The sequence below is a fragment of the Erpetoichthys calabaricus genome, chromosome 6 (assembly GCF_900747795.2).
Source record: "Erpetoichthys calabaricus chromosome 6, fErpCal1.3, whole genome shotgun sequence".
In the NCBI taxonomy this organism is placed as follows: Eukaryota; Metazoa; Chordata; class Cladistia; order Polypteriformes; family Polypteridae; genus Erpetoichthys; species Erpetoichthys calabaricus.
In genome coordinates, this window is record NC_041399.2 from 190,729,169 (window position 1) to 190,746,285 (window position 17,117).

Here is a 17,117-nt window from a genome sequence, read left to right on the forward strand (position 1 = left end):
AGTCTGACAGTTTGTAATCAGTGTTCCAAACAATATATATACAGTTCTTTTTTCCATCATATTAATATTACTTGACAGTATTTATTCTCTTCGTATGTAGCTGATTCTCGACTATATCTATTATAGAGTAGTAATTGCTGAGGATTTAGTGATGAGCAGAAGTTCACAATGACTTAGAAACTATTTTTCTTATTAAGAATTTATTGTAATTAATATTGATATATTCTTCACATCATCAGTTAAATTTATAAGAAACAATATTATTTGCTATCTTTAAATTCAATTAGTTGAATACAACTCTGTAATTTAAAACACTAAAAGTCAATAAGTAGTAGATGAGTGTTCAAATACTTTATTAGAGGCAACTTTATCCTCTAATGTTGGGCATACACTGTGACAGTTTTAGAAATCATGGTCTACTACTCACACTGTCCAACACGGGTGCTTCAGCCATACATGTACACGGCCCCAATGGACGGTTTTCCCCATTAACATTTTGCAATAAAGCTTTATCTATTCAAAAAAACAATATAGCCATAGGCTTCTCAAAATGTCAACAAGCAAAAGAGCTGAGCTGCTGGCTGTTGCTGAACTGTGCTCTGAAAGTACAACCAGAAGAAAAAGGCATAACTGGACACATGGATTGTTGGGAAGGTGCAGACAAAATAGTCTGTCTACTTTCTAGAGAGAACTGGAGGTACATAGTTCTATGTATTTTACCATTGTGTGTGTATTTATTTTGGATTCTACCAGTAAACGGTTCCTAAGATGCCTTTGTCGTTGGCCATTTAGTAGTATGTGTGTTACTTTATGATACTTACACTGCACAATGAATTTTGGGAAATTTGATGGTAACATTAGAAAATCGGGGGCGGCACGGTGGCGCAGTGGGTAGCGTTGCTGCCTCGCAGTTGGGAGACCTGGGGACCTGGGTTCACTTCCCAGGTCCTCCCTGCGTGGAGTTTGCATGTTCTCCCCATGTCTGCGTGGGTTTCCTCCGGGTGCTCCGGTTTCCTCCCACAGTCCAAAGACATGCAGGTTAGGTGGATTGAGCGATTCTAAATTGGCCCTAGTGTGTGCTTGGTGTGTGGGTGTGTTTGTGTGTGTCCTTCGGTGGGTTGGCGCCCTGCCCAGGATTGGTTCCTGCCTTGTGCCCTGTGTTGGCTGGGATTGGCTCCAGCAGACCCCCGTGACCCTGTGTTCAGATTCAGCGGGTTAGAAAATGGATGGATGGATGGACATTAGAAAATCAGCATTAGAGCATTAGAAAATTTCTGACATGATAGAACTTCTACGACAGCCTATTCATAAGATACAAAAGGGCATCGCAACCCTCTCGTACTGCACATGAAACGGCGCCTGATGAAGGTGAACTTTAGGATGAATCAGACAATCAGCTGGCAAATGTAAATCAGTACTTAAAATAGTGCCAAAATCACACAGTGTATGTCCAACATAAGGCACACTGTAACAACAGTTAAAGATGTAAGCAAATTTTGTGTGGCTCTCAAGAACTAAACTTGGTCATTCCATAGCAGAAGAATTCTGGTCCTTGAAATTAAGTAGGTATGAGAGGAAGTTTCGAATGCAAAATGCCAGAAACCAACACTATGGTGATATCCATAAGTTTGTTCAAAGGTTATGCCTACATTCAGGGAATTACTTGCAAAGAGAAGCAGTGGACCAACTCTTACAATTCTGTTTTTCTTTAAAATTTTATGGATTTATTCAGAGTTTACTTCATCGTCTTTAAGGGTTTTGGAATATGAAGAATTCATATTTAAAGTTTACTTTGTGCTAAACACAATCATTACAATTGTTAAAAATATTCAACCTAACCCTAACAATTTTGTTTCCTGTGTTGCTGTCATTTTGGTCTTGGCTTTTGCATAGTTGTTAGCCACATTGCTATGCAGGGTAGCATGTTGTCACAATTCATGATGTCACTGAATAACAACATTTTTATTTCTATAGCACATTTTATAGAGGGCATAAAGTTCACGGTTCATGCACTTCTTCATTATCTGAGATGTGACAGAAACTTAAAAACTTTTGAGAGTTTCTGTATTAGTTATAGTCTTCTTGGTGTCAGAATTTTGCAATCACTTTGTTTAGTGATTTGACTGTGATGATAGATAGAAAAGATTCAGTTTTAATCTTTGCTTGTTTTCTGACTTATGTTGCATCTCCAAATCTTAGTTTAAATAATATCTTTGCCTTCTCCTTTAAAAGCTTTACACAAACAGCTCAACATGTAACCAAACAATGTAAAAAATACCCAGAATAATATCCAAACCTGAAATTTTAAGAGCTCACCAAGAGGCAGATTCATAACCACAAACATACTGTAATTGAAGGGAATCATGTTGTGCACTCCTGTCCATGCTGGGATTAAATACAACTTTAAGAAGTTAGGTATGTCATGTAATCCTTAACACTATGTTTTATTGGGTTAGGGTCCTATGGTGACTCTGTTCTCCCCTTTATACTCTTTATTATGTAGACCTTAACATAATGTTCCCAAATCCCATACTCTTACCACTCTGTCAGGGTTAATTGCAGCTGTAATTCAATACCCCCCACCCCCTTCATTTTACATCTGTAACCCCAGGCAATTAGACAGAGTTCAGAAAAAGCAGTTACACATGTAGAATGTATTACAGATAGTATGTTTTATTAGAACTAGTGCCATATACTGTAAAAACAAACAGAACGTGGCCTTACAAACCATACAACCCGATGGCACATAATTTTGTAGTTAAAGTCAGTTTTCTTTTCAGCTAGCTCATCATCGGCACAGGACCAAGCAGCCTACTTGTCTTAATGTGGCTGCCAAGAGAGAGTTTACCTTCTGAAAGAGGAGAAATGGAGAGAGAGAGAAAGAGGCAAAGATACCAAACTTAAGCCAATCATGGGTCAATGGGTCGTCACAGTGCAGATTGACCTTCCTGGATCAGTGACCAATCCTAATCATCTACAACTCGTAATAAGAAGACTATGTGCTTCATAACAGCTCTTGTTTCAACAAGACCCCATTCCACTTAAAGTTGTTGGCCTGTTAATGGCCACTGAGATAGTTGTGCTCCCCAGGCCATCTAGTTCAAGAATAGGTATACTTGTCCATTCCAATGGGGGGGTTGGGGTTGGGGTTGGGGGTGGGGAGGTGGGCGGGTTGCTCACAGAAAGTCCTGCACAGACTAATAGCAAAAGCACTCTTATAAAAAATGGTTACTAGTAGATAAATGAATGCCTCCAACTCATACCTACCACAAATTACATTCTGCAAAGAAGCACTTAACAAAAAGTTCATATCAGTGATAATGTCCCTGAAAGTTTGTGGAGTTCACAATGACTTGTTGAAAGAAAGCTGTTTCTTTTCTTAAGTCACCAAATAATTCTTAAATGAGAATAAACAAACATTTGTCAAAATTTGAAATATAATTCTACATTATACACTATTATAATCATCAAAATCACCTTGTAATTGTTCAATTTATGCTATTTTCCTGTTTCTAATAACAATTTGATCATCAAAAACTGAATATTTAACACAATTCTACTAACCTCTTCTACCACTGTATTGTTGTCAATGTATCCACAAGCCTCAGCATAAGCTTGAGGATTTACATATGTCCATCCATCTATGGAACAATTTCTTGTCATGATACCTAAAACAAAAACATGTGAAATATTATGATAAATCACCTTCTGTGATTATAAACTTTATAATTGAAAAAACAGATGGAGTAAACATTACTAGAGATGTATTCTGTTGCAGTGAGGAGATGCCATCTGCTGCACATAGAAAGGAGATGTGCAACAGCAAACACACGATCGGCAGATTATTTTCCAGCTTTTTTTTTTCCTTTTGCTAGATGTTCGATAGAAAAGTGTCTCCTAACATGAGAAAAAGAAGAATCTCTTTTTTATTTTCTGTACAGCTTTGTCATGAACTGTTAAGCTCCTCACCCGGCAACAGAATGTGAAGCTCAAAACCAGATGAGGAAAACTTTTTTGTCCTCTTGCAGTATACCCTCTTTGTCATTCTTCTGGTCAACACCCCAAGCTTGTGACATGACTGAAGCATGATTTAAAAACAACAGATTTTGAACAAAGTGTTTTGCAGTAAAAAAAAGTCTGGAATAATAAAAAGTTAAATATAAATATTACACTAAATGAGTGCTTTTCAAATTCAGTCTTATGGGTCCCCTGTGGCTGCAGGTTTTTGTTCCAGCCAGTTTCACAAGCAATTAGCCATTTTACCTCTAACCAGTCTCACTGTTTAACTAGCTGGCCTTTACCTTCTTGTTCTCTTATTCTGCATTCAAAAAATCACAGACATGGTAGATTTATATTTGTAAGAAATTTATAGCTGTTTGTATTTTTGCCAACATTTTACAGTAAATGCTTAACTCTCGTATGTTGTTTTCCTATTAGCAGCTGATGACCAATAAGCACTCAGCTGGAAGCACAATGTATACAATGCATTTGTGAGGAAAGAAGCAAAGTGGGTGTTTTGAGGCACACACACACAGAACAGAGGGTTATCTGTCTAATGTCTTGTGTTTGTTGTTCCATGACAGAATGACAAAAAAAGGAAAAAGAAAGGGTCAAAATTCTGGCTGAACTTGCCATACCTGGAAAGCATTTAGACAAACACCAGCTAACACACTAAGTGGCTGCTAGAATGCAATAAGCTTGTAATACTTTAGAAATTTGAAATTGTGCTAAAAACTCATCATTGAGTCAAGCAATTTGTCATCCTCAGCAGTTCTCAGTCATGTAATCTGACATCCACTTATACACAAGATATCCCGCTGGTGGGACACCGCCATATATTTGAAAGTTGTTTACGTATGTTGTACTAAACCCACAAGTCAATCAAAAGCAATAATGGTATTTTTATATACATACATACATTTAGTCTGCTCTCTTCCATTACTAAAATATGTGATTTGCACATGTATAACCCAAGGCGATCAGGACATCACAACTGAGTGAATTTGCTTTTATCGAAGATCTCACCTACTTCAAGCCACATACAGTGAAAGGCTCATTACCATTAGATAGCTGACATATAGTTAACTATGATGAAGGCTGCAAACAGGCATCAATGTACTTCTTTCCATCTCCTTTCATAACATTCTGGCATCTTTGTGAACAAATAATTTTCAAATTTGAACTCATTGTTGTCATTTTGGGAAGTTCATTTAAGACTGAAGCCAGGAAGCACTTCTTTACACAAAGAGTTATGGGAACCTGAAACAAACTATCGAAACATGAAGTTGCAATAGAAACCTTGATAACCTTTAAGAAGTATCTGGATGAACAGCTTAGTCATTAGCTAAACAAATGAACTTGATGACTGAAAGGTCTCCTCTCATTTGTCTATTATTTTGAGTTCCTCACCAGATTCCATGAATCAATTTTAATTATACTGTAGGCTTTGGTGACATCATCACAAAGCCACCATTTTCCTTGTGGACAGAGACTTCTTTAATTTACTGTAGCTTTATTTTGACTCCTGCTTTATTTACTGACCTATGAATTACTTTTGTCTTTGCATTAGTTGTATTAGCGGTGTTTGAACTAGTTGATATTGACTGTGTTTTGACTATGAGCTGGGCTTACCCCTTAATCTCAGAATCCTCTTTTATTTTCTGATTTACAGTAATTCTCAAAGTTCAGGCTATCTTTCAGTCTGAACCTAAAAACTGCTCTATAAAACTTTCTGGCACTGGTTGTCTTCCATGATTATTATTATAATTCTTTGTTTGTTTGTTTACTCTTGTGGTTCTTAGCTGCAACATGCACATCAAGACCATTTATTGTAAGACTTCTTCACATGGCAGGATCACATACTTAGGGTACCAGTTGACTCTGCCAGATGCTGGGTGAACATTACACTGGATTTCCTTCTGTCCCTTAAAGACAGCTTTAGGCACTATTCATCAGAGGCAAACAAATGACATATCAAAATAAATGATAATGATAATGAAATTAAACAAACATGTTGTGTTAGATAGTGGGTCTGTGGCATGTACATTTTAAATAAACAGATAATGTGCTTGCATATTCAGTTGGGGTATTGGTAGCATGGTAGAGAGGGTCCAGAGACAGATATGGGGGTGGGCAATCCTGTATCCAAATGTGTATGTGTGCAATTGAGCCATACCCTGATTAGCACTGAATCTATGATTGCCACATCTACATCCCACAGGATTTTAAAAGAGAACTGAGGCACAAGAAGAATGAAAAGGAAGGAAAGGAGAAAAAGAAAGAAAAAAACAGAACCATTGCTCTAGGGGCATTGCTTTACTGGAGGAGCGGGTATGATGTTGGTGGAGTCCTCCTCAGGTATCCATAGGACGGCAGGAGAACTTGAGGGAAGACGGGAGGACTCTGAGCTGTCTGGCAAAAGGCAAAGGAGGCAGCCAAGATGGAAGTCATGATAGAGGACCACAGCTGCTGGTGTTTGTGCCAGCTGAGCAAACCATTGGGTGAGCAGCAGAGACGAGAGAGAGGGTGTTGTGCTGGGCTCAAAAGAAAAGAATGGAAGAAGAGAAAGAACCCAAGATTATATATTTGTTTATGTAAGGTCATTTACACTGTACTTTGCATACTCCATTTAGTTTTTAACAAAAGCACCTCAACATTTTGCACAATGTGCTTGCTGTATGTGTGTGTCATCATTTGCTGGCTCATCTCTGTTACCTGCGGATCCGGGTTCAAGATGCTCTGGCATGCCTTAAGGGAAGGTTAGAGAATCAAATCTAAGTTATTTTAGCCATCTTAGAAGATAGAAACATATCCTGCTTGAACACCTATCTTTAAAAATAATTTACGTGGATGGCCTAGGTAAGGTATATCTTTCAAATCTATTATTATTTTTAAATAGGACTGGATGACCTGCTATTACGTCATTCTAGAAAGTTCAACATGAAATACCACTTTTAGCCATTGTAAAAAGATATTGTTAAAAATGTGAAGGGAATTTAGGACAGTGCCAACTATAATGTGAGCAATTACTTAGAAATGAGGAAGCACTGATGCAGAATTGCTTGACTAGAAGTTAATTAAAATGGATAGATTTTACTCACTTCAATGATCACAGTAAATTCCACTCAACAAAGTGTTAAACTTGAACATTAATTTAAACAATAAAGCATTATAGCCCATTCATTTGATTTTAAAATTACATTTAAATACTGAAATGAATGCTAATTTTGCTTTGACATAAAAGAATAATGCAAAACCACACAACATAATGATGATATCTTTTTGTTACCGTTAAAAAAATCAAAGTAAGTAAATAAATAAAACTGGTTTCCCAGGTAATTCTTCTCATTATGTTCTAATGGAGGTTTAAGGCCCCGGACTGCAGCATACTACCAGTGTAGTTAACACGCAGAGCAGCTTTACAATGCCATCAGGCACACATTTAATTAAACCAAAGCATTCATTAGTTAACTGTTAACTTCTTTGGTGACTTAAATTACTTATAATCGATGTAAGCCAATTTGTTGTTCTAAACATAGCCCTGTGATCTACAGTTTTGCTCTTTTAATGACCCTTTTAATCTGAAAATTCACAATGACAATTAACTGCATGGAGAATAAAATAAGATGATATCCCTTAATTATTATTTGTCTGCAGCAATGCTTATTTTTAAACATGGTGATATCAGAGAAATGGCTTTTCAGGGCCTTTCTGTAAAAACATTATCCTTATTCTAAATTGCACGCTCTTCAGACTAATTGACAGAGTTATTGACTCAAGGAGAAATTAATTTTCTTTAATACTTGGGCTGTCCTGTATTTCACCTATTCATCTGTTCTCTGAATTGGCTTAAGGCAACTAACTAGCTATCAAGAGCATCAGATGCAAGGCAGAGACCAACCATAGATTGGGTGCCAGGGAGCAACGACACCCAGTCAGTTTACAGTTGTCACTTAAATTAATGTGCCAAACATTCTGGAGATGTGTGAAGAAAACTGGACTACCTGGAGGACAACCAGGAACTGAGCCAAGTCTACTCTACTGCAAACCTGCCCACTAAAATAATAATAATGCTGTTCAGCGAAATAGCATTCATTAGAGAGTCAATTAGAAAAAATAAATGCATTTTTTTTGCACCAAGACTGTAAGCATGGTAGCCCACTGATTACTGCTGCTATCTGACAGCTACAAGGATACAAACCATGACAAAGTCAGGAGTCTGCAGTATATCTGAATTTCCCCTTGGGATTAATAAAGTATCTATCTATCTATATGAACTTCCTCAGGGTATTCCTCTTTGCTCTCATGTCTTAAAGATTACTCTGTGTGACTGAATGTCCACTCAATTGTTGCAAACTGTTATGCCCAGGGTTGACTCTTTCCTAGGGTCCTATGGTGCCAGGAAATGCGCTTGCTCCCTGTGACTCGGTAATAAAAACAGCAGTTTCAAAGAAATGAACGAATATCATTTTTTATTTTTGCAGTTACCTTAGTGACCTGGCTCTTTATTGTCTGTGGATGGCTCAGGAGTTCAGGAAATTTTTAGCCTGGACCCCTGAAGCAAATGGAAGGTGACCTACAACCCTGGGCTTGGTCAAAGTAACAAAAGCGTGTGGCCAGTTGAGTGCACATTTGGATGGGTAGTGGGAAAAATACTTGGCTTGTAGGAGAACATGTTAGGAAAAGGCAAAAGAGAGAACATATAAACATAAAAAAATCTGATAAACAAGAGGAGGATCATTCAGTCTGTTTGTTTAGCTAAAAGCTAAGCTGTTCAAAAGAGGTGAAAATCAGCGTGCTTTAATATGGTAGTGTGGTCTGGAAGTGGGCAAGGAATCCCACCTGAGACACGGGTTCAAACTCGTTAAGTCAGGCCCAGGGTAACAGCAGATTTTGATGTTTTAGATATGTTTGCTTTCCATTCTAAGCTTATGCGTACCCCTCCTTGTAGTTTATTTCTATGTAGTCAGAAATGCTTCTGTTTTTATTTACCATCTGCCATCTTGGATGCAGAGGGCTGCTACAGGATCCATTCTAACCACAGGGATAAATGTAAATTTTATATATGACAACATCCATGCCCTACCATTGGCATTATATTACACAATCATACAAAACACAGATTAAAAAAAATGAAAAAACAGCTTTGTCATGATAATAATTGTTCTCACAAAGTATTATTATTATTATTAACTATTAACAGACTAGTTGTAATAAACACTAAATTTAAAAGCACATTTTTTAAGGAAACCAGAATGTCTTCCAAACTGTATCAAAGTCATTTAAATTATACCGTAATATAAGATGAAGGAGAATCCACTAGAATTTTTCATGAACCAAGTTCTTTTCAAAGTCCTTCACTGCTTTGTAAAAAAAAGATTTAATTCTCATGGCAACATTCATTCCAGTTAAGACTTACATTACTGTTCAGTGTCTATAATCTTTTTCTGACACTTCCCATTCATTTTTTATTGGTAGCCTGCAGTGATCTACAGTAAATGTGCTATAATGTCGTTGGTTGAATATTGTACATGCCTTTTTTACTTTACTCTCTCTGTCTCTCACTCTTAAACATAATAGAACATTTAAAATTACCCTTCAGATCTAATTGTTGGTATTTTATTTGCAAAATAACCATAAACTGATATACAAACTAAACAAAAGTCAATTTCCTCATGCTGCCTATCTAATAGATTTAAGGATATAATAATGATGTGAGGTTATTTGTGAGAAAGTCAAAGTCATAAATCCTAAAACTATGAGTATGGAACTTTTCAGGTCAAAACCTTCTTTGACACTCATTAGTAGACATAACACTTGCTGACATTAATCCAAGCAAATCAATTATAAGAGATCAAGCACATACTGTATGAGCTGAAAGAAGCCCATGGAAAACAAATTAACAAAACTGCTGTTAGAATAACTGGGTGTTTCCAAATTGGCCTGGCTCTGCAACAGACCCCATGGGCCTCAGTGTTTGTCACTCTGTCCTTTTGATTTCTTTCTTAGTTTTCGGTGCAGTAGTTTATCATTAATAAATAAAGTGCTCTTTATTCTAAAAGGAGGGAGGTGAAGGCTTGGTTAGAAAACTGTTTAAGACAACCATGTGTCTTACTGTATCACATTGTACACTCTATTATTAAAGCGCTTATTAAACAGTTTTAATACAACATAGCAGCGTTAACATTTGCAGTGCACCATCTATTGGAGTGTATTTTGTAATGCATGCAGTAATAAAATGCATTGCATTTGTAATTCCAACTGATGGTACATTGCTAATATCCACATTAATAATAGGATAAATGTCTATGTATCTGTGCGTCCGTCCGGTTGCTATGTGTCTGTTATTCTAACTGATGGCACATCACAAACATTTGTAATAATAAACTGCATTCAATTTGTAATTTGTATGGAATTTGAATTCATATGGAATTTGTTATTCCATATGAAATAATAAAATACATTACAACAAATACATGTGATGTGTCATCTGTTGGAATGGCAAATGTAATCCATTACTCTCGATTATATGGCATTTGCTATGCATTTCATAAAAGCAGTATTACTGTTTGTGATGCGCCATCTGTTGCAATGACAGAGACATAGCAACTACAGGAACACACAGATACATACATACACACTAATCCTTTTATTAAGGTGGATTACTGATTACTAAAACTTGCAGTGGACTAGTGCCTAATGCTTGGTTCCTATACAGATGTCAGCACTCTACAACCTAAAAGCAAGTTTGGTAAATAAATGGATGTTACATTACAGATAGAGTTTGTTCCCTGGATTATGTTTTTTTTTTCATTTTATTGCTATTTTTTAATTATTAGTTTTTGTGTGTTTTTTGTTTTTATGTGTAAATATTGTTTAATTATTATGTATTCTGTATTTAAGTTGTTTTAATATATTTCTTGTGTGTTGTCACTGATGTTGTCACTCTGTGGGACCACAATTAATCTTTATATTGCAGTTGAGGAGAAGGTTCCAGCAGAACATCATTGAGATGGGTAAAGTAAAGATTACCATGAGCATCCATCCATTATCCAACCCGCTGAATCCGAACACAGGGTCACGGGGGTCTGCTGGAGCCAATCCCAGCCAACACAGGGTAGGAACCAATCCTGGGCAGGGTGCCAACCTACCACAGGACACACACAAACACACCCACACTAGGGCCAATTTAGAATCGCCAATCCACCTAACCTGCATGTCTTTGGACTCTGGGAGGAAACCGGAGCACCTGGAGGAAACCCACGCAGACACGGGGAGAATATGCAAACTCCACGCTGGGAGGACCCGGGAAGCGAACCCAGGTCCCCAGGTCACCCAACTGTAAGGCAGCAGCGCTACCCACTGCGCCACCCTACCATGAGTATTATATTGGATTTTTTGTTTGTTTACATATTTGGACTTTTTTGCTTAGGATTGCCTTTTTAGACAAACTGCATTTGCCCTTATTTTACAAGTTTTTGTTCTTGATTTGACGGATATAAAACAACTTCTTTATGTTTAAAGATACTTTATTGACCTTGTCCTTTAAACCAGAGGTTTTACAGTTTCCCTCCTCTTTATGGGTGTTCTGTCTAAACAGACAGTAAGATTTTTTTTAAAGAGCCAGGAGAAAGCTGTAAATCAAAACTGTGCAAGACTCAAAAACCAGGAAACAAGGGACAAAACAAAAAGTTAAAAAGTTAAAAGAAAAGAAAATCAGACGGATAATCTCGTATACAGTGAAATGCATGTGCTGGCTTTTGTATGCATAGATGAGATAACATGTAGAGTAACCCAGGGGAATTCTGGGACATTTTTCCATGCCAACAATCAACACAATTGGGAGAAAATGGTACAAAATGGCATCATGGCACAATAGTAAAAATAAAAAAAAAAAATTTATTGGGGAATCTTTAATCACAAAATAAGTGTAAACAGTGATTTCCTTAGGAGTCAAAACCCCATAAAAGATACAGAGATTGTCTCAAACACTTCAGGAACGGGAAAAAAAACTAACAAACATGACAAAGGATATTTTTGTGTATTTTTAAACACTTTTTTTTTAAACTGTTAAGCCTAGCCCCATTTTTGAAGACTGCCAGTTGAGTTTGGGGTCAGGCTGCCTGTGGTTAGACCTATTATGGGGCAGACTAGTAACTTTCTGGTCTGGCCTTTTTGTGTATTTTGTAGACTGCATCCCCTTTCACAATCCTGTGTGCTACATTTCACAACAACTGCAAGTTGGGAGATGATTACCTTAACAATTGTTTAAAAGCATCCCTGGGGACAAATACAGTTCTATCTATCTATCTATCTATCTATCTATCTATCTATCTATCTATCTATCTATCTATCTATCTATCTATCTATCTATCTATCTATCTACCGTCTTTTTCCGAAAATAAGACACTGTCTTACTTTCTTTTTTGGTCCAAAATACGCACTAGGGCTTATTTTCGGGGGAGGACAAAAATAAAAGTATATTTATATATTTTTATTTAATATTTATTTATTTTACACAGAATACAGAAATTAAAATTTATTCAATTACAGTCATGTCATCTTCTTCTGGAACATCGTCATAAATCAAGATTTACACCCCTGGAGTCTTCCACAATTCCCTTTTTGTACTCGACGGAATAGCTCTTTCGTTTTGTACTCATTTTAACTGCGGTTAAAAATTATTCACTTTATAAAAAATAAAATTACGTATGAGGAAATAATCAGACTTACAAGACTGAAATGAACAAACATTGTATCTGCACTGTCGCTCAATGTAGACTGCTGCCTTAACGAACAATTATTTATAGTGTGCGCCAACGACGCGTTCCGTCGCATTCCGCATATGCATGCCCCCCTCCACCCCCTCCCCACCTCATTCGACCATACTCTGCGATACGCGCGACGCAGTACAACACAGCAGAGCAGAGCGGACACAATATTTATGTATTCATGCTGCCTTATGTTGTATTTTTAAGATAAATTCCAAGAATTAATTTGAAACGAACTGTAGAGGTAAACAATGAATTTCTCGGAATATTTTATTTCAAACATTTCTCTGAAATACGAGTATTAGGGAAGCTAAACATACTTAATAAATCAACAGCATTTTTTAACGAATTCTTTTTTTCACATTATTTTAACTAGGGCTTATTTTCGGGGGAGGGCTTATATTACAAAAAGTTCCGAAAATCTCGATAGGGCTTATTTTCGGGGGATGTCTTATTTTCAGAAAAAGACGGTATCTATCTATCTATCTATCTATCTATCTATCTATCTATCTATCTATCTATCTATCTATCTATCTATCTATCTATCTATCTATCTATCTATCTATCTAAAATTTGCTTTCAATGTGAAAACTACAACTTTCATACACAAGCACACCAACAACAGTTCTTTTGTCTATAAAATTATTGACCTTGGGTTTTTAAATCTGATGTTATGTTCCAGTATTTCTATGACATCAGCTGAAAGACTCAAGCATAAATTATACAAGCAATATGCAGTAAGTGATGGTAGCCTTGAGATTTTCTATTTGATGTGATTAAAAAAAAACTTTCTCAGAAAAAGCAGCTATTATTTATACAAAAAAATATCTTCATACATGCAGCACTTTTCAGACTAATTCTCCAATCAAAGTTACTGCTATCCACCTTTGCAAGTTTTTTTCACTCAATAAATGTGTTGCTCTTGATTCTATCTACTAATCCATTGTCGAAACTTGCATTTTTATTAAAAGGTGTGGACGTGGGCAACACAGAAATCTTTCTCATAAGACAACCTAAAATGTTAGGCACGAATAAACCTTGGACAGCATGCCAGTACATTACTGACACACTTTTATATTCTGGCCAATTTATGGTCACTGATAGACTAAAGATTTATGTCAGTGGGAGGAAAGCAAAGGAAATGGAGGAACAGATGTATCCACTGGGTAAATACTAAAACTCAAAACCATCATATCTGAGAATCAAATAAGGCCACTGGAGCTCTGGGGCAGTTTAGCTAATAACTGACACATACAGCTAGCTGGCATCCATACTAAACATACTGTAAATTATGCAGTATGTCAAATCTATCATGTCACCAATGTAACTTTCAAAGAATCATAAAAGAAAGTTATAATGCCAAAAACCCTGAGCAGATGTTGATGTTTAGTACTAAAAACATAATCCATGTAGGAAAAAATAGCAAGCCCTGACCACTACAATATTGGAGATGAGTCAAAGAACAGGAAAGCTGTGGAGGATTTCATCTTGTGGTGCAGAGACAACGACATGCAACTCAGCATCAGCAAGACAAAATAGCTGGTGAATTCTGGCATGCCAAAGAGCCTCTGAGACCAGTTACCATTCAGGGGAGTAAATGGAATTGGTGCACATGAACAACAACCTGAACAGGTCTGACAACACAGTGGCACTGTGCCAGAAAGGCCAGAGCAGACTGTACTCACTAAGAAGACTCAGGTATTTTGATGTGTGCAGCAAGCTGTTGGACATGTTCTACCAATCCATAGTAGTCAGTGTTAGTCAGTGTGGTGTTCTATGCTGTGGTCTACTGGGGAAGCAACCTGAGCACAATGCCTGAACAAACTTATCAGGAAAGCCTGCTCCATCACAGGGCAACCCCTGAACATACTGGAAGCTGTTACGGAAAAGAGGATGACGGCAAAATTTTATCCACAGGCTCATTCCACCACAGTGTGCTAAGAAGAGCCTCTGGGGGTCTTTTCTGGCCATTGCTATCAGGAAATTCAATGCTTCCACGCGATGTACCCATTAAGTTCATTTTTATTTATTTATTTACAACCCTGAACGAAGTAACAATCTGGTGCAGGACACACTCATGCAAACACCGAAAGTCACTTATATGTGCCAGTTTAAAGCTGCAAGTTAATGCAGACAATTAACATCTTTTGATTACCAGTGAATAAACCTAGCAAACACGGGTGAGCAACTGGCACCATATTCGAAGCTTTCCTCTTAAGGTTTTGAAGAAGCAGACATAACCAATGTGCCACCTAAGTTTGTTTTGATTATATGTGGAATTTTATTATACAGGTGGTACGGCAGAGCTAAGTCTCCTGAAGATGTGAGACAGAGTCCATATTCAAAATTACATCCAGTCACTGTTGTGTGTCTGTGTGAGCTTTTCTCCAGTTTCCTCAAATATATGCAGTTAACTGGTGGCTGTGAATTGACCCCAGTGTGAGCATATACAGTATATATGTGTGTGTGTGTGTGTGAGAGAGAGAGAGAGAGAGAGAGAGAGAGACAAAGACTAAACACTCTCAGGGGTTAGTTCTGCTCTACATTTAATTGTGTCAGTTTGGGTTACAGTTTCTTAGGGTCCAGGGCAGTACTCATAAATATAGCAATTCCATAGTTATACCTGCCACTAAGACTGTTTTTCTTAATTTTAATTTTATTTAAGAGAAAACAACATAAACTGTAACACACAATATAGTCAAATAGTCCCTAACATAAGCAATAAAGCAGTATCGACATTGTGGTCCTCCAAAACAAAAACAAACATATCGATCCATCACCAAATATAAAACACATAAACTCCTCTCCCTATCCACATCTGGCACAAAAAAGCCCAGTGTGACTCTCCATATATACTATATTAAAAGTTTAGAAACTACATGTCAAAGTGTTTTATGAGAACATTAATTAATTCTTGGTAATTCTTGAAGAATCTTGAACTCCTTCAATCTAAGATAATATGAGACATCACTTTCCCATTGAGAAAAGATGGATTAGGATTAAGCCAATTAAGCAAGATGAGAGTTCTGCTCAGGTTTAAAAGTATGGAAAAACAATTTTTTTAAAACATTATTTCACCAGCAGTTCAGTATTTTCAGCACTGGAAGTAAACAGTAGGTTTAAAAGACCTTGGGCCTGGCGTTTCATTCTACCACTCTCCCAGAAAGCAATGGGCCAACACCCATAACAGCCCCTCCCCTCAATCACAAATGATAAATGACTTGTCAGGTCAGTACTTAAAATGTTACCTCTATGATGTAATGTGGCACAACACTCAAAACCATGCCCCCTAGAAACCTGGAGTGGCATCCTGATCATGAAACTCACAAAATGGTGTTGCAGCAGTGCAAAAATAATAACATAAGTTTTGAAGAGTAAAAATGTACAACAGAAATGCTACTTGGTGTCTAAAACTCCAGAGTACATAAATAATGTATTACTTTTGTTGTGTCTCAGGTAAGTAACTCAATGCAGGGCAGCACTCACAACAGACATTAATGAGCCTGGAGACAAATCCAGTTGACAACTACATAATTTCAAACATGAGCCTCAATATAAAAAAACAGTCTGATGCAATAAAAGTAATGCTGGATGGATGTATTGCCTTACTTATATAGATTTACTCCGTACTAAGGCATAGTGTACAACCTTTTAATTGCCAAAATTGGAGTCCTTTGTTTAATACAGACAAAACAACAAAGACGTCCTATCCTTCAACACTCATAATAACTTTTTAAAGTGTAACATTCATAACAATTGAGCCTTTGTGAAAACAATATAGTGTAGAATACCACAACAGATTTTGTTTCAGATAACTAGGGGGCTTTGCCCCCCCCCTCACTTCGCTTGCCAACACCTATGACCATATATTCCATCTCTTTTCGCTTCTACCTTTTCATCAATATCACATTTAATTTTGATTCTGTGTTTGGAATTACATCATGACAACACAACGTATAACTGCCCATGAGTGAATGTCATTTCTTTCTCTCTACAAGAAATGTGTCTGACAATAGCATTCACACAAATGAGAAATGATTTCTCTCGTGGGATTTCACCTTCACCAAACAACAAATCTTTTAATTCTCACGGATACGCCTCTTCATTGGGAAGAAACACTCCTTTTTTTCCCTGATGGCCACACAAATTAGACGATCTACAACTCTCCGACTTAAGGTTTAAATCCAAAGAATATATTCGATCTCTTTTCGCTGCTCCATTATTTCACCGAGTAATAATTTCTGGTCGTTTGTTCTAATGCGATCTTTACTATCCTTTTTTGAGACTTTCGAATTTTTGTACTTCCATTATCTCTAACCTGCTCTGCATGTGTACCGAGTCAACGTT

General features: G+C 37.0%; 1 protein-coding gene across 1 annotated transcript in view; it reads right to left on the reverse strand.

The window, feature by feature from the left end:
- vipr1b (vasoactive intestinal peptide receptor 1b) overlaps positions 1-17,117 on the reverse strand; it is a 251,631-nt gene that overhangs the window by 104,409 nt on the left and 130,105 nt on the right. The window contains exon 4 of the mRNA XM_028804190.2: positions 3,565-3,668. Coding sequence (XP_028660023.2) covers positions 3,565-3,668 — 104 coding nt within the window. The remainder of the gene's footprint in view (positions 1-3,564; positions 3,669-17,117) is intronic.